General features: G+C 36.3%; 1 protein-coding gene across 1 annotated transcript in view; it reads left to right on the top strand.

Moving 5' to 3' along the window:
* The window catches only part of LOC123660465 (inositol-3-phosphate synthase), a 28,067-nt gene extending 12,539 nt beyond the window's left edge, over positions 1-15,528 (top strand). Inside the window, exons 4-11 of the mRNA XM_045595540.1 lie at positions 1,826-1,959; positions 5,328-5,448; positions 6,060-6,210; positions 7,352-7,443; positions 8,325-8,433; positions 9,806-9,982; positions 10,357-10,532; positions 14,123-15,528. Of these exons, the coding sequence (XP_045451496.1) occupies positions 1,826-1,959; positions 5,328-5,448; positions 6,060-6,210; positions 7,352-7,443; positions 8,325-8,433; positions 9,806-9,982; positions 10,357-10,532; positions 14,123-14,221 (1,059 nt within the window). The 3' untranslated portion in view covers positions 14,222-15,528. The remainder of the gene's footprint in view (positions 1-1,825; positions 1,960-5,327; positions 5,449-6,059; positions 6,211-7,351; positions 7,444-8,324; positions 8,434-9,805; positions 9,983-10,356; positions 10,533-14,122) is intronic.
* The last annotated feature ends 6,188 nt before the right edge of the window (positions 15,529-21,716 follow it).

Here is a 21,716-nt window from a genome sequence, read left to right on the forward strand (position 1 = left end):
GCGAGAGGTGACGCAAGCCGAGCATACGTACTAGGGATGTGAAAATATTATCGATTTTCATTACAATAGTGGATAACTAAAAAAAAAAGGGTCAGCCAAAATATATTCCGGCTATTCGACAATTTAACGGAATTATGCAAAAGGCGGCCTAAACAAAATGATCAGCCAAAAATTGCACCGAAAATAAAATCGACTATTTATCAACACATTCCTAATAGAGACACTGCTTTTATCTTTTTCCTTTAATATATTATCCTATAATTATATTTTATTAAAACTAAAATACTTCACTGGGCCGAGCCGTTCTCAACTATTAATGGCAATAGCTGACTGAAAATTTTTGAAATTACAAAAATGTTCTTGTCCTTCATATAAAATCAATTACACGTATTTAAATAGCATTTTCCTGTTGCTTCGGAAGTCTGTGGTTGCGTTTGGTAATTGAAAGATTGATACATTCTTATATTTTATATTATATTCAATTGAAAAACCGCGTAGGTCGGTTTTACCCGTGTTCAAATTTTGTTTGATTGTTTTACGTTTATTACTATTGGATCTACCCTCATGAAAAGCCGTGTGGTGTCGGCCGAGTAGAATAGCACCACTCCCTTTCTTCCCGTGGGGGTCGTAAAAGGCGACCTAGGGATAAACCTGGCTCAAAATCACCAGGGTCCTGGAGAAGGAAAATTTCATTTGAAACCCGGAATGGGGTCTCCGTAAAGCATTTGTAGCATAGCTCTAAAATGCGAAAGACTCTGCAGCCGAACTGGCTCCACACGTATCGACTCGTCGTTCTTGTGGGCCTAGCCAGTGAGGTCGAGAGGGTGGCGCAGAATTTAGGCAACTCTGCGTGTTCCTGTCAAGTGAACTAGAGAAGACTACGGCCAATGTATGCAATGTACCCTCATGAACTATATCAAGGATATTTAATTCAATTGAGAAAAAAGAAAATAAAATCAAAATATTGAATAATACCCTCAGATTTATAAATTAATGCGATACAATTAATTCTTAAGCCTTTTTATTGTTATAGTATCAAGTCATACATTTTTGTTTTAACCGCGTTTATGATTACTGTTCGTTGTCAGTACGACCCAGCGAGATTTTCTTACATATTAAAACCTTCGTTGTTGAAGTTGTAATTATCGACAACGTTATTGATTGTTATTTGGGACGAGTTTTTGTTGGACGATGCTTCGAGTTTTTCGATTTTCTAGCGAATGATACCAAAATTTCGATACTAACAAAACTTACTTACACGGTAACGTGTAACTTCGACTACACTATGCTTACAGTATTAATAATAATAATAATAATAACCCGGCCGTTTGATGGGCCGGGGCGTATTCCTCCACCCGCTTATATTTATATATGTAAGTATAAGTAAATTTACTATATAATTTATATAAGTAGTTATTATAATATATGTATCTATTATGTATTGGGCGGGCGGAGTGACATTCAGTATAATAATAATAATAATAATATACCTTATTGCACATTGAAATAAAGCACAAAATTTACATTACAAGCAATTATAGTAACAAATTGTACAACCAGGCGATCTTTTTGCAAAAAAGCAATCTCTTCCAGACAACCTGATAATGAAAGGGATAATGCTTTTCAGATGGGCAGGTGGTATATAAATATAAATAAGTAAAAGAAAAAAAATAGAATATATAACAATTGTATACACATACACTATACACATACGTACGCAATAATAAATAAATATAAACATTTACATACACATTAATATATAAATACAGTAATCGTATAATATATAGCTTCATGGCAATGCCTAATTAAATAAATTTATATGAAGGTGGACCGCGCTGTGAACCTCATCCGTGGAACAAGATACGAGCAGTATCTTCAAATCCGAGCCGACATCAAGGACTTCCGCGACAAGAACAAGCTGGACAGGATTATCGTGCTGTGGACAGCCAACACTGAAAGGTAAATTGCTTTCTATAAACGCCTTTGCGTCCAACGCTTTATATTGAGATAAGGTGCAGCAGCAGATATCATACTCAAAATTTAGAGAAGCCCGACTGAGGAAGTACCCTAACTAAATTGTTTTTATTTTATTTTATTTTTTTTAGCTGACCCCTCAAACGTTATTTTGCCATATATGTGATATACAACCCCTTACCCTTTACCTTAGGGGTATAAAAAATAAATGTTGGCCGATTCTCAGACTTACCCGATATGCACGCAAAATTTCATAAAAATCGGTCCGGTCGTTTCGGAGGAGTATTTTATCTAACATTGTGCCACGAGAATTTTATATATAAGAATAATAAATACATAGATATATATATCCAAATATTACACCCAGACTCAGACTGGAATCGAACCCGCAACCCCCAGAGCAGAAAGCAGGGTAATCACAAATTGCGCCAACAGGCTAGTCATGATAGACAACCACATATAAATAATACTGCTCCCAAGTTTGTTGTGTTCCAGTGGTGAGTGAGGTAACCAGATATGGGGATCCTCGTTGTTCACAATAATACGGCGAAATAGTATACAAAACCTAACTCTACTTGACAAAGGTAATGAATAGACATTCGCATATTCTGTTGGACATGTTATAAACTGATGAGGATCAGAATGTAACAGGAACAAACGTGTACAAGCAATTATTGGGCTCTCGCAAATGAGTTGTAATTAAACTGTGATATTTCATAATGTTCTAAAAACATATGTTAATTTTATTAAAAGTTATACTTGTTCATAATGTTTACTATTTTTTGCCTGCGTTTTATTTTTTTTGGTGACGTGAAATAGACTTATTGCAAGTATTGTCTAAATACAAAGTTTCATGATTTTACCGTTGACAATGACTAGCTTGCATACTAGTTTGCATTTCCTATTTCAACCCCTTCGAGACTATTTTTCCCGATAAAACTTCGTACTCAATTTCACTAAAATCGATTAAATGGTTTAGGCGTGAAATCGTGACAAATAGACAGAACTACTTCCGCATTTATAATATTACTTACAACCAGTTATTTTGTATATTTGTCAAGTTCATGGATTACTATCAGAAAGAGGTGACGAGGTTTTGCTTTGACAATGAACTTCACCCTATAAATAGAAGGTAACGTGCTACCTAAAGGTCTATTCATTATTCAATTTTGATGCATATTACATGGTAGTTGAGTTAATTTTACTCTGCATCAAATATTATTTATTTACGTAGTTTCAGTGTTAATGCAATCGAGTTGAAGGGAAACATACCGCGCTTGAACGGTAGTTAGTGACGTAGGTAGCACGGTGGATGCCAATCTAAAGCGTATCGATATCATGTTGATAAGTAATAAAATGAAATAATGTTTGTTTTCGACACTTTTTACGAACAAAACTAACATAATTATCTGACAAAAAAAATAAACAATCCAGAAAAGGACAAATAAATTAACAAAATATACAGTGGAACATTCGCTTCAGCCTGTAATATCCCACTACTGGGCATAGGCCTCTTTCCCCATGTAGGAGAAGGATCAGAGCTTAATCCACCACGCTGCTCCAATGCGGGTTGGCAGATATATTCTCTACTATGAGTAACGATTGCTATCAGGTGTACATGATAACAACCGGGACCGACGGCTTAACGTGCTCTCCGAGGCACGGTGGGGAGACCCACAAGGACTGCACAAACACCCAGACCACGGCAAACACCTGTATGGCCAATACAAATGTTTGTCATGTCATCTAACCCGCAACCGCCTGCGCAACAGGTATATACAATCCATGACTGTGACCGCTGCGCCAACGCGGCGTCAAACATACAAACGGTTAAAAAGGTCCAAAAAGATTGGAATCGAAATTGACCATATAAATGTACATTTAATACATTATTTCATACCATATTGGTCAGAAGAATAAGTGAGTTTATTTTGGTATCAACAGGGACAAAGTTGTAGGAATAATAGTATGTTTATGTTATCAGTAATAAATTGCTTTGATGGTAATTGGTATGTGACGCGACCTTGAAAGTACTCGTTAGCATAGAACATATAATCTGAACGATTAATTATAATTGGTTGCGTTGCCAGTTACAATGATATTAATGTAAATCGGTGCATGTAGCATATATATACTTACAGTATATAATATTCCTGTAAATAATTGGAATACCCAACTATTCGAGTGGTTATGACAGTTCTCGGTTTAATTGCTTACTATAATTTAATCTGTGTAATGACAGGTAGGAGTTTTTATTTAAATTGTCACCCCATAATAATGAAACATAAATTCGTATAACCTTAAATGTACACTAAGAACATGGAATATTTCGATATATATCGAAATATAAACATATTGAAAAATTATTTAATTGCTATGAAAATTTCTGCAAATCCTACAATACTACTGTAGGAACTCTACTTACGTTAGTTTGATTTAAAATATCTGCTTTTTAATAGTTACATAATGTTATTGTATTTACGAGTAGGTATAGTTTTTTTTGGTATATTTAGTAAAAAAAAAATATAAGTGGGATTAATTGCATAATCTACTAATTTAACGTGGCGTTAGTCATAAATAACTTATGTCAAAATGAACCGGAACTCCTTTTATCAGCACATAGTTTATTTATAACTTTTATGATATTATTTCACTGGTGAAAAATCCCGTTTCCTACACATTTTCTCTCATCTCATATAATATTGTTTACAACAAAATTGTTAATGCCCGTATGATGATAATTGAAATGTACTTTATTAAGGGGTGGAGACCTGGTGTCCTGAAACACAGGCCTCGAGCCTATCTTAGGCACCAGTCTCCCACAATATTAGTGCTCATGTTATTATGTACCTATCTAATGTCTTGTAGCAATATTGTGGTGAGAAAATAAATAAATCTTATTATAATTATTATTTTTAAATATGCTTCTAAAGTCAATGTTCAGTCATGTTTTCCAATACGACTGGATAATGTTGAGATTATTAGAAATAATTAAATACGCATTATTAGGAATAACTCATAAATCACCCGTCAGGTCTTGATCAAATTTAAATGGGACCGCATGACAAGCACTAGTTTTCGAATAAAAAAAAAAAAAAAACAAAATCGTTACACCCAATAAAAGTTATGAGGTAACCCAAAAATACAGTCTAACTGTAAACCTCCTCCTTTTTTCGAAGTCTGATAAAAACGGGTGCACTGTAATGTAGAGCCTAAATATTGGGAATTCAGAAAGACCAACAACGTACGGCGTAAATATTCAGTTTTGGGTCTTAAAAAAATACTACCTTAGTACTTTGTAAATATAACTTGTAAGGTTTTATATGTACTTAAAAAAGTTATTGTTCCTATAGGTTCTGTGAAGTAACAAAAGGAGTTCATGATACGTCTGAAAACTTGGAGCAGGCTCTCCGCAAGAATAATCTCGAGATATCGCCCTCTACTATTTTCGCAATGGCCGCTGTTGATGAAGGGGTAAGTGACAATGTTTCTGAGAAGGCAGCAAAAAAAAAAAGAAAAAAAAAAACTAATTTAACTAAATTTTGCACTTTCTATTTTTGCTTCATCTTTCATGATTTTCACGCCAAAACTACGATGGTTTATTCTGAAAAACCTTTGACCCTACCTATAGAGACAACAACCTTTGACCAAATAATATACTATGTCAATAACAAATAATTCTGCCAAGCTTGTTTTCATAGATCTATGTTTCTTAAAATAACTTCATTATATCTTTTTTATTTCCGAGATTTCTCATCTAACGGTTAACGGTTTGGCGATGTACTTTTTTGACGCAGAATGTCTATACGTAATATAAATTTTTAGAAAGTCATCTTGCATCAAGTTGTGTTTGGGTTAAATCCGGCAAATAAGAGCAAAAACGACAGTCTGAATTGACTTTTCATTAATTTACATGTTGTGAAATGTAATAACTGTCACAGGAAACTGGTTTGGTTTGGTTGAATTTACCTAGTATCATTAATTTTTTTCTCTTTTGCGATAAAAAATTCAGATTTTATTCATGGCCACTGAACAAATTTTCCGCCATTATTTAATTTTAATAGAGTACAAAATAAACGTTTCAGTGTTGCTACGTCAACGGCTCGCCCCAAAACACGTTAGTTGACGGTGTGATCGAGAGAGCTGAGAAAATGGGCGTGTTTGTGGCAGGCGATGACTTCAAATCTGGCCAGACAAAGTTGAAGTCAGTTTTAGTGGACTTTTTGGTTTCTGCTGGTAAGAATATTGAGTAAATTCTTATGACTTGTATGTTTGAAAAGGCTGAAAAAGGGAATAAAAATCATGAAGTATTATAAAAATAATTTGTAATAATAAACAAAAATCTATATTAGTTCCTGGAGGGAATTGGGTATAGGGTTGGCAACGCGCTTGTGATGATTCTGTTGTTGCAGACAACTATAAGCTACGGTAATCGCTTACCATCAGGCTCACCTGACCTGGCTCACCATACGCTTGTTTGCCGACCTAGTTGTATATAATTGTGTTTGCAGGCAAACGAAGAAAAACCGATTTCAATTATATCGACAAGTAATACAACGTAGGTAGAAATCTCAAGTAAATACGCATTATCAAAGATTACTCCAAAAGTTGTAATCAAATCTCGATGAAATTTAAATATGACCACATGATAAACATCGGCTTTCGATTAAATTAAAAATCATCAAAATCGGTACACCCAGTAAAAAGTTGTGCGGATTTTCGAGAGTTTCCCTCGATTTTTCTGGGATCCCATCATCAGATCCTGGCTTCCTTATCATGGTACCAAACTAGGGATATCTCCTTTCCAACAAAAACAGAATTATCGAAATCGGTCCATAAACGACGGAGTTATCCCCGAACATACATATAAAAAAACATACGGTCGAATTGAGTAACCTGCTCCTTTTTTTGAAGTCGGTTAGTAAAAAAAGAAACAAAAAAAAAAAACTAGTCAACATCTGATTTTTGCTCGAAGTGTTCCATATTTTAATTGTATGCTAGCAAAAAGTATATTACTTAAAAATAAAACAAAACATGGGTATTGTGAATGGTATACTGCTGTAACGAAGTAATGTGCCTAAAATTGACCAAGTTGAAGTTCGAAGGTACATAAAGTATTATTTTATATATGCTTTATGAATCAAACGTACAAATCAAGCTCCGACTTTGCATGCGTACTAGAATTCAAACTATAAAAAATTACGCGTTCTATAGCAGTGGTGATTATGGAATTATTTAGCACCATATGAATTGCTATTTACACTTATTAATATTTTTATTTTTTTATTTTATTATTTATGTTTGTTCTTTTTCCTAAGATAACCTATGATATAACTATACTAATTTAGTATAATATAGAGTCAATTTTTGTGATCAGGTTTAAAGCCAGTGTCCATTGTGAGTTACAACCATCTTGGAAATAACGACGGCAAGAATCTGTCTGCACCGAGGCAGTTCCGCTCAAAGGAGGTAATAAATAATAATAAAAAATATGTGGTGTCATGGGACACCAGGTAGGAACGAAGTTCCTTCGGATAGTATAGAAGCAACACAATTTGAAAAAAAATATGTTGAATTTTATATATATTTTCTAGTTCTTGATTTTCTTTAATTTTGTTGATTGTTTTTTAATTAAGTACATAAAAGTATTTAGGAAATTTAGTATTTTAGAAAATAACAAATACCGTAAAATAAAATAAATCAAACAAAATAATAATAATAATAACTGAAACTATTAAGTGAAATAAAAAAAAACATGTCTTTATTTATTTTTATCGACAGTATAAAATGACATAAATAATTTAAAAAAAGTTTACTAGTAATATTTTACAAACGTCATATTATACATTCTTGTGACTGATATTACGTCACTTCCGTTATATATTTTTCTTACGGTTTTAGTATCACATTTTTTTCAGTTCGGTCGCCCAGTCAAATGTCAAGCCTGCCGTAAGGAACTTCGTTCCAATTAGTAACAATAAAATGTATACATTTTTATTAAACTATGTAAATAACATTAGAGCTCATCTGTAAAGCATTACCGTAGGCTATAGACGCCTGTAACACCAGAAGAATCGCAAGCACTTTGCCGACCATACCCCCGACCGCCCCAGGAGCTCTGTCCACTTTACTCACCACAGGAACACCACGGAAACGAACTTTGAAAGCAGTATTTTTATCTGCGATCTTTTATAAGGTCGAGATACTGCCCCAGTCGGGCTGCTTGTGGGGTGGTCAGATTTTAAGCAGGATATTTCCTGCAACACTACCTCAATGAATAAAATGAAAGAAAATTAATCGCTCGTTTTTTTTTAAATAATGTACCAATAATAAAATAACTTCAATAACAGATAACGAAGAGCAACGTGGTGGACGACATGGTCGCCAGTAACTCCGTGCTGTACTCGCCGGGAGAGAAACCCGACCACGTGGTCGTCATCAAGTACGTGCCATATGTCGGTCAGTACGAATTGTAAATATATTTACTATAACTTTTTGTGTACTTTCATATAAAAGTTTAATTTTTGTAATATTTCAATAAGTTATTTTTTTTTTAATTATCTGGAAATTTAAAGAAAACCGCTTTAAGTTTCGTGTTCATCTGTAGTGTTATTAAAATTTTACAACGCATGTAACTCCGTTTTTGTAATATTATTAAATAAATTTTTGTCTTTTATTATTTTTCTACGGAGTTGTAGTCTATAAACGGTCTGGCCCTTACCCGCTCTCATAAAATTAGTGAAAGCCAGTTGATCGTCTTCTAAATCTGTCCATTGAGTTTGAGCGATGTCCAGGAGACTGTCTTCTAAATCTGTCCATTAAGTTTGAGCGGTGTCCAAGAGACTGTCTTCTAAATCTGTCCATTAAGTTTGAGCGGTGTCCAAGAGACTGTCTTCTAAATCTGTCCATTAAGTTTGAGCGATGTCCAGGAGACTGTCTTCTAAATCTGTCCATTAAGTTTGAGCGGTGTCCAAGAGACTGTCTTCTAAATCTGTCCATTAAGTTCGAGCGGTGTCCAAGAGACTGTCTTCTAAATCTGTCCATTAAGTTTGAGCGGTGTCCAAGAGACTGTCTTCTAAATCTGTCCATTAAGTTTGAGCGGTGTCCAAGAGACTGTCTTCTAAATCTGTCCATTAAGTTTGAGCGGTGTCCAAGAGACTGTCTTCTAAATCTGTCCATTGAGTTTGAGCGGTGTCCAAGACAGGATTCAAATTAAAAAAAAAAACAAAATAGTACCAGAGAGTAGTACGAGATTTGAGTACTTGTATTTCCTTAGTCTGAAAATTTTAATAGTTAAAATCAATCGCATCAATTTTAATTTACTTGTTTATCTGGACAAGTAAATCTCGCGACAAGATAGTAAAAGTTTTAACGTAAACCTTTTTTTTTTCGTTTTAAGGCATTTAAATAAAAGCTTGTTTTTTAAAAAGGTTTTTTACTTTTAATTTATTTTTGACTTTCTAGTTATTGCTGGAAAGTTTCTCATTATTTAAAAAAAAAACTGTTATAGCTAAACTAAAATAGTTACTCCACCATATTGGATTTAGACTGATGTCATTTTATTCAAATTATTCTTAGCAAACCCTTTCATTTGATACCCATATTGTAGGAGTGCATTAAAAATAACTAGTCAGCCATCTTGGATACGCCGCCATGTTGGATTTAGAATGACATCACAAAATTAACCATGCATTACCATCAAAATTGAACTTGTATACAAAATTTAAGCTCAATTGGTTGAAGATATCTGCTTCAAAATTGAGTTGCTATATTTCACCCGAACTTCCATATATTGTAAGTTAAATAAAAGTTTGTAAAATACTCGTTTTAGGTGACTCCAAACGTGCCATGGACGAGTACACATCAGAGATCCTCCTGCACGGCACCAACACGCTCGTGGTTCATAATACGTGCGAGGACTCCTTACTGGCCGTACCTCTTATACTCGACCTCGTGCTGCTCACCGACCTTTTCTGCAGGATGGCCTTCCGCAAGGACGAGTCCTCAGGTATGTCGGCAGGACTTCTGAAATACTACTGCCCAGCACCACCACAAGTCTATATTAGATTTTAAGTGTTTTATTATTGTAATAAATAATTACGTAGACTGTATTTTGTATGGTATTGTATATAATGAAAGAAGAAAGAAAGATTACAAATATGAGTAAACGGCGCGGCGTCGTGGGTAAAGGTCTTTAGTCGCTCGCAGCGTTCGCCACTGGCTGCGCCTGATCGTTGTCTTTGACAGTGACTAATTCTTCACTCGTTTCTAAACTAAGACTAAAGTTTTGTCAAAATTTAACCTCTTTTCTTTTTTACTGCAATAAAACTTTATTTAATGAGATAGTGTACCTCACTAAGCGCCGTGTCCCACCGTCCTCAGCCTGGGCGCCGCTGCACCCCGTGCTGTCGTCGCTGGGCTACCTGCTGAAGGCGCCGCTGGTGCCGCCCGGCGCGCCCGTCGTCAACGCTCTGGGCGCGCAGCGCGCCGCGCTCACCGACCTGCTGCGCGCCTGCGTCGGGCTGCCCGCCGCGCACCAGCTGCGTCTCGAGCACAAGGTGACACACGGTCGAACACTCACACACTCACACACACGCAGCGCGCCGCGCTCACCGACCTGCTGCGCGCCTGCGTCGGGCTGCCCGCCGCGCACCAGCTGCGTCTCGAGCACAAGGTGACACACGGTCGAACACTCACACACTCACACACACGCAGCGCGCCGCGCTCACCGACCTGCTGCGCGCCTGCGTCGGGCTGCCCGCCGCGCACCAGCTGCGTCTCGAGCACAAGGTGACACACGGTCGAACACTCACACACTCACACACACGCAGCGCGCCGCGCTCACCGACCTGCTGCGCGCCTGCGTCGGGCTGCCCGCCGCGCACCAGCTGCGTCTCGAGCACAAGGTGACACACGGTCGAACACTCACACACTCACACACACGTCTCGAGCACAAGGTGACACACGGTCGAACACTCACACACTCACACACACGCAGCGCGCCGCGCTCACCGACCTGCTGCGCGCCTGCGTCGGGCTGCCCGCCGCGCACCAGCTGCGTCTCGAGCACAAGGTGACACACGGTCGAACACTCACACACTCACACACACGTCTCGAGCACAAGGTGACACACGGTCGAACACTCACACACTCACACACACGCAGCGCGCCGCGCTCACCGACCTGCTGCGCGCCTGCGTCGGGCTGCCCGCCGTGCACCAGCTGCGTCTCGAGCACAAGGTGACACACGGTCGAACACTCACACACTCACACACGTCTCGAGCACAAGGTGACACACGGTCGAACACTCACACACTCACACACACGTCTCGAGCACAAGGTGACACACGGTCGAACACTCACACACTCACACACACGTCTCGAGCACAAGGTGACACACGGTCGAACACTCACACACTCACACACACGCAGCGCGCCGCGCTCACCGACCTGCTGCGCGCCTGCGTCGGGCTGCCCGCCGCGCACCAGCTGCGTCTCGAGCACAAGGTGACACACGGTCGAACACTCACACACTCACACACACGCAGCGCGCCGCGCTCACCGACCTGCTGCGCGCCTGCGTTGGGCTGCCCGCCGCGCACCAGCTGCGTCTCGAGCACAAGGTGACACACGGTCGAACACTCACACACTCACACACACGTCTCGAGCACAAGGTGACACACGGTCGAACACTCACACACTCACACACACGTCTCGAGCACAAGGTGACACACGGTCGAACACTCACACACACGTCTCGAGCACAAGGTGACACACGGTCGAACACTCACACACTCACACACACGTCTCGAGCACAAGGTGACACACGGTCGAACACTCACACACTCACACACACGTCTCGAGCACAAGGTGACACACGGTCGAACACTCACACACACTCACACACACGTCTCGAGCACAAGGTGACACACGGTCGAACACTCACACACTCACACACACGTCTCGAGCACAAGGTGACACACGGTCGAACACTCACACACTCACACGCACGTCTCGAGTACAAGGTGACACACGGTCGAACACTCACACACTCACACACACGTCTCGAGCACAAGGTGACACACGGTCGAACACTCACACACACGTCTCGAGCACAAGGTGACACACGGTCGAACACTCACACACTCACACACACGTCTCGAGCACAAGGTGACACACGGTCGAACACTCACACACTCACACGCACGTCTCGAGCACAAGGTGACACACGGTCGAACATTCACACACTCACACACACGTCTCGAGCACAAGGTGACACACGGTCGAACACTCACACACAGACAGGCGCACGCACGCACAAGCACCTCTCCGTGCGTTCGTGTTCCAACATGCACGCACAAACTACGCAAATACTCATACGCACGCAATTTCTTGCAGCACACGTCCACACACCCAAGAGGAAATATATACACGCAATCTCAAACAATCGCTTGTACCCACACGCATGTATTTACTGACATGCTTATGCACACTGATATGCACGAAATAAACACGCTCACTCAAACATCACAAATACATCTATGTCCATGTAAATTTATTAATTATGAACTATAAATATATTTGACGACGCGTTGGTGCAACGGTTCCAGCACTGGTTTGTGGGTGTTTCGCTGGCGGTTACGGGTTCGATTCCCGCACATGACAAACGTTTGCATTAGCCACACAGATGTTTACCGCGCTGGGCGTTTGTGCTTGTGTATTGTGTGTTTCCGGACACAGGAAATAATCCTATTGGGTTTGTTGAGTGTAAAGCGTTTATTTTATTTATATATTTAATATTTTACTAGCTGACCCCGCAAACGTTGTTTTGCCATAACACAAAATTTCAAATATTTTTCTCAATTTGATCGCAGCACCAACTGTCGGGACAAACTGAAATTAAAACAGAATAATATTTAATATTTGATGCTGCGATGGTAGCGCAGTCTACCGGATCCAATGTAAAACATTCCAAAATTAACAACTATAGTTCGCGTCATGTAAAAAGAACGCTGAAAGAAACGGGAGGGGGTGCGTTTGCACATGGGTATACTCGCGCACAAAAGTACTACTGTTTTATTTTTTAATTAGGCTTTCACTCGCTGCTTCGTATAATGGTTATTGGTAGGTACATTAAAAAATACTAGAAATACCAGTGTGAATAATTCGGACTAAATACTTATTTATATTTATTATACTTATAATAATTATCACTTTACAAAATTACAATTTTTTTTTTCAAACAAAAGCAATAACAAATTTTTTAGTTATTGAAATGTCGTATTCAAATATATTAATTATCTGTACTCTCGATATTAGTATCTTAATAGTTTTTATGTGTTTAAAATGATAAATTGATAGTTGCTTTTTAGTAAAATAAATAGTAAATGGTGTTTTACAAGTGTCCGTATGCTAATGTGTTGTGAAAGTGAGTGATAAATGCGGAAAAAACGTGAATTACGATTGACAGTGGTTTGTTTACCAAATAAGACTGTTCCAAAAAATGGACCGTACGAAAATGTTTTTTCAAGAGTTGACAACACTGTAAATCGCCTTTGCGCATTTTGACAACCAGCGTTCTTTTTACATGACGCGAATTATATGTTATAAATAATTTTTCTCACTTCTCTATGTAAAACTATTTCGTAATTTAAAACTTTTGTGCACGATAGTATTTTGTGTCGACGTCGAACTGTCCAACCAATAGCACACCGGCAAGCATGCGACACGTGATAAACACTCCCGTTCCGCTACCCCATACCACCAACTAGACCGATAAATCGCTTCTGCGCAACTTCAAGGCCAGCGTTCTTTTTACATGACGCGAACTATACTTATAAATGAAAAATTAGTTAAATAAACATTTTCCACAACCACCAAATTGTGAATCTAAACCATCCTCGAATCCCCTTGAACTAACACAAAAAATTTCATCAAAATCGGTCCAACCGTCTAGGAGGAGTTCAGTGACATACACACACACACACAAGAAATATATATATAAAGATAGGGTTACTACACTTATGGTATTAATTTGTATCACAGACTATAAAGTATATTCCTACAACTCAGAGGTTAAGAATATTAGTCATAATCATATATGAGGTACATACTGAAATCATCATTTCATAAAATATTTCTATTTCAGGTTCCATTTTTAATGTCCGAGCTCCACTCAGGCGCCTTGTTCAAGTCCGCACCACCGCCAAAGAAACAAAAGTTAACACACGAAAATGGCGACAAGTAAAAACTAAAAAGAATATGTGTAGAAACGAAGTATGTGTGAGAAAAGCGATTGAGATCTAAATAAATATTATAAATTTATCTAAAAATTATTGTTTTACATTTCAATATGAAGCACAAGGGTTAGACGCTTCTGAAGCGTGATATTCACACAAATATATTTTTACTATAACGTGCTATATTTTATTTATCAACTTGTGATTTTTTTTTTGTAAAAGTTATAGCGTTTAGGTTGATGATCATATTTACTTATAATTAATTAAATACAAAAAACTGAGTATTATGTAGTTTAATGCAGATAAATAGAAGATTTTTTTATTTTATTTTGGTTGTTAGTCATTGAATTGTTTTAGTTGAAATATGTTACGTTTTGGCTGTGTTTAATGAGTTATTGTTAAATTTCATAAAAATGCTCTATCACTATAAGTAAGCAGAATTAATATAGAAAGAAAACGTCTATTTTATTATATTTATACGCGTATTTGATACATTCCTAGTTTATCTGAAAATATTTAAATTAATCAATATTGTTTTGTGTTTTGTTATTGAATGAATAATGTTACACAGAGGTATTGAAGAATATCCTCAAAAAAAAAAAAGAAAAAAAATTATGAATTTACTATAACTTTACTAAGATCTGATTTTTCTATATGTTAAAAGAGGGAAAATGATGTTTCGATGTCTTTACAAATTATTCCTAAAATAGATTTGAGAATAGATTTACAAAAAAAAAATCTGTTCAGAAAAGAAGTTAACATTCAATTATTTACAAAATCTGTTTCATTCGAAACATTTCGTAATCATTATTTTACTGTCAATAACTAACACAATAGATTGTTTACTTGTTCTTATTCATTAAAGTTATGTATTCAAAATATTAATATCACGACTTCTATTATAAAATTTCACCTAATAGGTGTGTCATAAAACATTTGATAAAAGTGTGTGTTTTGATGTTTTATTAGTTTTAGATCTGCCAGTATTAACTAGTGTCGAAGGAAACTATGTGCGAAATTGCATTTATAGAATTATATTTTTAGAAAACACAATTAAGTGTTAAATCACTGTAAAGTCACTCTTGGTGCCCATTGTTCCTTCCTTTAAAGTCAATAACTATTTATAAATATTAGTCTAAATACGATTTGAAGAAAATATCATTTAAACACAAAAGTCTTATGTTCTGATTATATTATTGAAAACATAGTTTATCGTCAAATTTCGATGTGTTTAGAATTATCAAAGGCTATGTATTTAATTGTATTTTATTTACTGCATGTACTTATATTCAAATAAATTTATTTCTTGATTGAATTACTAGTTTTATTTCTATATTATTAGCGGCTTTGTTTTGTAATTTAATTATTTACTCTTGTAAATATATCTAGCATCATCTTTGCTTTCTATAAATATTACATTTATGATGATTTATGAACTTCACTGTAAAATAAAAAAAAATATGGTATATAAATTACAAGTTTATTGATTTACATACCGTAAAACCGTACAACAGAGTATCTATGATAATATGAAGATAATGAATATTTGTGTGCCATAAACCTCTATTTGGACACCGGGCCAAATATATAGTACTTTTTACAAGTTTGCCCAATTTGCGGAAACCTTTGTAACTTAGGATTTTCTACCTTAAGAACAGCATATTTAGGGATAATTCTAGATAAATGCTTAGTCTATTATAGGACCTTAATACTAAAAGTTTAAATATTTATATTATCTGTTAAATTTGAGTGGGCAAAGTCAATTTTTTTTGTGATTTTCATAAAAATAAATCGATGAACAAGGGTTGTCACATTTTTTATTATTAATCAGTACGGTGACGTACTTGGTGTTACTATGACTTATATCGCTCTTAAAAATTAATCTAAAAAAATATTTTTTTTCATTTTTTTTTCAATATACCTCCGACATGGGGTCGGAGTCTGTGCTTAAACTACTCATCCATACCAGTTCTCGCGTTTATTCTTCTCGCACTTTCATTCTGCATACTAATTTCTTTCTTTCATACTTTCCACATTCACACACTAGCTGGGTTCCCGTCTAACCTACTATTATAATTCTATTGCTTATTTTATGAACACCTGGGAAAATGAGTGGGGTTTGGGTAGCTCTAAAAATATTTGAACTATCATACAATTTGCAGTAGCCTAAAGTACATGCACGTATTTCTGGGTAATTTTCCATCGAATATATCAGTCCGTGAATTTTGCAACATATTTATAGACTAACATTTTTTCATCCATTTTAGTCATAAGGCTGCCATAATCTGCTGGAGCTAACAACACGTTTGCCATTTTTCTTTCTCTTCGTCAGTGAGCTTGGTTTGTTCTCCAAGTGATTTTAAGTGAATTTTCTTAACTTTATTTAATACCGTTCATCGAGGGATCCCGAAACTCTTTTCTGCCTCCCGATTTGACATCCTGTTATTTTCTACCATGTCAATCGCTAAATCTAACATTTGCTCTGAATAATTTCGGTATGCCTAATATTCTTCTTTTCTTTCTTGTGTTTTTAGGTGTAGTATTATGCATCCTGAGATAAATTAAAAATAAGTAAATTCAGCAAAATCAACAAATACTCGTATCAAAAATCACCCTGATTATGTTGCAAATACATTCAATGTACTTTTTCAACAAAATTTTCATTTTTAGCTTATGTATTGATTACAATATTGAATAACAAAATTAATGAAAACAAAGGCTTATAAAATCACTATTTAGGTATGTACTTAGGTAGTTTCGAAATTAATGTAAAAAAATAATAATTATCTACTCATCTCGAATCCAATTTTAACATTGAGGTGACAACCATCAAGATAATATTTTAGTGGGTAAAGTTGTAGCAACTACTTTAGAAAAACTAATTTGACATTGCCCACCATCATATTTTTGAATTTAAGAGAGATTTCGCATCGGATATTCGATCTTTCCTGTATATTTATTATAAACTAACAATGGTAAAAAAGTTTTTCACACGAATTTTGGCCCGCAAAATATACCACCAACTTCAACACAGTTTAATAGCCAACTGAAGTGAGTAAGGAAAAATTAGTTACTTACTTTTGGCGGTTTTTTAAATATTTGTGAAAAGTACCTTGCTGGGCAATCTTGTAAGGTTTTACGGTACGCTTCAGCCTGTAATATCCCACTACTGGGCATAGGCCTTTTTCCCCATGTAGGAGAAGGAACAGAGCTTAATCCACCACGCAGCTCCAATGCAGGTTGGCGGATATATTCCCTACTATGAGTAACAATCGCTATCAGGTGTACATGATAACAACCAGGACCGACGGCTTAACGTGCTCTCCGAGGCACGGTGGGGAGACCAACAAGGACTGCACAAACACCGACACCACGGCAAACACCTGTATGGCCAATATAAATGTTTGTCACGTGTGGGGATCGAACCCGCAACCGCTTACTGTTTTTTTTTAATTTACGTATTTAATTTTATTCACAACAAGATGAATAAAATTGACATCAATTGGAGTAAACCACGGATTTTTTAGATGATTAATTATTTTGTTACAACTACAAGAATAATCGACAGGTCGGCAGGCTCCAAAATTTAAATTTATCAACTAAATTTTCCTAATGAAAATATTAAATCTATTCTCTTACTTCTAGATGTTTTAAAGTAAATTCTACTACAAAGAAAAAATACAGCTCAGATTAATCATTCTTTATTTTCAGTTAAGCATAGAATAGTACAGTACCACAAATTCTCCAGTCTAATTTGACAATACGTCGCAAACACGCACCAAGCATTTCACAGAGAAATCGTAACAAGTTACATAATTTTATTGGTGTTTTACAATAGACATACAAACGGAAATTAAATACGACACCTAACTCAGCTTAACAGCTCGTAAATGTTACATAAACTCAACGATACCTTTATGCGAGATAACTTAAAACTAAACTAAAATACAATATTTGTTCTGAACGCACTTAAGTGGCGAAACATTACATTTGGGGGGGATTTTAGAATTTATTTAATAAATTACATGAATATTTCATATCGAATATTTTTATCGAATTCGGAATTGTTTCGATGTTTCGTAGTTAAATACTTTAAATTGACTATTATAAAGTTTATTTGAAATACTCTGAGATCAATCCCCCTAAAATCTTCACTTAATTTTACAGTATAGATACAGTAGACATTACTCGTCATGCAGTTAGTGAGTGCTACAGTTTACACAGATTAAAAATGTTTGGCCGTGAATTACAAACGAAATTAAACTAAGAAAACAATACACAGTATTTAATATATTTAAGGAAATGCAATAAACCGCAAATATTGCCACCAATTAACTAACATTCGTCGCTATGTGATGTCACTTTAGTAGTAGAAAATGCATCAATACGACGCCGCACTTGTTTTACAGTGGAATGATTAATTATAATAAAACTAAAAGGTTAACATCTAAAAGTATCAAAATATTAATTAAATACTTAAAAATTAAAATAACGCCAAACCCTTGCCCACGCAGCTCGAGCGTCCGTGTCGCGAACTCGAAACCTATGAAAGATGCTGTCGATACCGACATTGGCACCGACATCGACATCGACATCGAGATCGAGATCGACATCGACATCGACATCGACATTGACATCGACATCGACATCGACATCGACATCGACATCGACACCGCACGTCACGCGCCGGAGACACAGAACAATATCGAGCGAAAAGAATCGACGCGCGTGTGGAACATCACTATAATATCGGTGCAAAATATCTAATAGATAGTCTCTACGCACTATTTAGAATTGTTTGGACGCCGCGACCTCGCCGCGACCGTTCGATAATACTTTTTTAATATATAAAGTCTTTTCATCTACGTTAACAATAATTTGGTATAATATTCGATAACCGATTTATATTACGAGAATTTATAATAATGTACACGATTTAAATTTGTGTCAGTGCTCTTTACGATATACGATAACATCGTTCGTTTAAACGTTATATAAAATTCGTTGGCTACCTAATCGAGTGATTTAGCTTTCGAGAGGAGAATAGGATCTACGATAGGGAATATATTTTACATTAACATTATAAGAATTATTTCACGTTGCAATAGGATTTCTAGAGTGTGTTACACAGAACTCCGACGTCTCGTCGCTATTAAAAATATTTTATTTTATTATTAATTTTAAATTTTCATGCCGCTAACCGTTCTACATTGTACATTAGCATGATAATGAAACGTGCTATTTAAAAATATTTTAGGAATCTTTAAGTGTTCCGTACTCTGACATCATCAACACGCTTTACATATCTCTAACAAACTTACGAGTAATTCAATTCAATAACACGCGTTTAACCGATACAATGTCACGACACGCTTATGTCACGATATTGAATCGTTTTGACGGTCTGATAGGACAATATAATAGGGGACATCTATAAATTACGTCAAACGTTAAGGGGGGAGGGGGTTTCAACAAAGTGTGACTATATGTGACAAGAGGCGAGGAGTCCCAAATTTTTTGACATTTTTTAATATCACTAGGTCGGTAAACAAGCATACGGCTCACCTGATGGTAAGAGATTACCGAAGCTTATAGACGCCTGCAACACCAGAAGCATCGCAAGCGCGTTGCCGACCCAATTCCCCCCCAGGAGCTCTGGTCACCTTACTCACCAACAGGAATACAATACTACTTGAAAACAGTATTATTTAGCTGTGATCTTCTGTAAGGTCGAGGTATTACCCCAGTCGGGATGCTCCATATTTTGAGCAGGAAATTCCTGCTGTTCCCTACCTCAGTTAAAATTTAAATATAATATAATTACTTCAATAAAATTAAAAATAATGTTGAGACTAATATTTTTACTTAATAAATAAAAATTTAAAGGAGTAAAATTACAAAATATGTGACATAACACTAGGTAGGGAGCTGTTCATAAATGTGACCAGCTATGACAAGGACGGGGAAGGGGTCAAAAAGTCGTAAAATTCGTGTGACGTTATTTATGGATGGTCCCCATAGAAGGGTTAAGTTGAACAACGACCTGCAATGTACACGCCGCCTCACAATCCACGTTTGAAGTGAGGCTACACTAGCTTATTCTACTCTAGGGAAGTACTATCGGTTTCTCTACGAGCTCCTTTCGGGGCGATATTTCTACGTTTAATTCCTCGCGTGCCTTTCGTTTAGCGAAGGAGGCTTTTGAAGACCGTCGCTATCGGTAAACTATCAGAATAACAGTCTTTCCATTATATATATAGGCAAATAGGTAACAACTATTTGCCTGGTGTTGCTATATTCAATGTTTTTTAAGAAATAAATAACAGAAACAATTTTTTTCTCGCTGATCACACTGTTTCAGTAATTATTTATAGTAGTAGCGATTCGTTCGTGATAGCGATTGTTTCCAAAATCTCCTGCTGGTCTGTCTCTAATTTAGTTATCTACAATTCAATTTATTGCTTAAAATAATCTTTTAAGTTTATCAAACGGGAGACGTGATGCGTTTACGAAAAATATATTTCTTTCTTGATCACAGTTGGCACAGAGGTGAAAGCCAGATTACATTTAATTAATATTTTATTTGTTTGTAAATAAGTTTGTAAAATTAGCAACGAGCACGCATCACGATAATTTAAATGTTTAAACAAACAATTTCGTTACTGTGTCATACACTACAGATAATCAAAATTTTATACATTATTTACTCCGTATAGTAGTACATTACATAGTTTTATGTACATAAGCGTTTTAACCGTTTTTCTCTAATAACACAAACGAATACAACGCGCGTACAAACAGCGAAAGTTTTAACATCTAATATCGTATTTATTACAACAAATTAAGGTTGAGAATAGTATGTACAATTTAGATAACCGCCTGCCTTCCCGCACACCTCGTATCTCTTATCTCCGCGAACCAATCGAATCAATTCCTTCGTATTTCACTATATTTTCATGGAAGAACTGTTGGATTGCTTTCGTTATTACACTTATTTGTAGAATTCTCGTTATTTACACGTCGAACGTAAATTAAAACTCAAAACGAACATCGAATAAAACTATCCATTAACACAGATAATACTTTCGTGGATTAACAGAACACCGACTTACAGTTAAATATTTATTCACATTTCGGAATGTGCGGTACACTAAAGCGATATAAGATAAATAGTAAAAAATAATCACCGATTAGTGTGTAACAGATAAACACGAGTCCACTTAACTAAGTATCCGTTCAATAGCGGTGCGACTGTGATGAGGTCGACACGAGAAGTGAACAGACTTCCCTCAGTGCACGTTGTATACAAATTATCTCGCTAGCAAGAATGAAATTTGTAATGAAAATTGAATTTTTGGCATACTTTTATGACAATGTGACAAGCAGCTATTGCATGTGAAGACTAGAATAAAATGTGTAAATTGCCACTGAGATATAATTTTCTGATAGAAATTTCGAATAATGTGTATAGAGGTTTAGTCTTCAAGGCCGCACGTATGTATA

This window comes from Melitaea cinxia, chromosome 15 (genome assembly GCF_905220565.1).
Source record: "Melitaea cinxia chromosome 15, ilMelCinx1.1, whole genome shotgun sequence".
NCBI lineage: Eukaryota > Metazoa > Arthropoda > Insecta > Lepidoptera > Nymphalidae > Melitaea > Melitaea cinxia.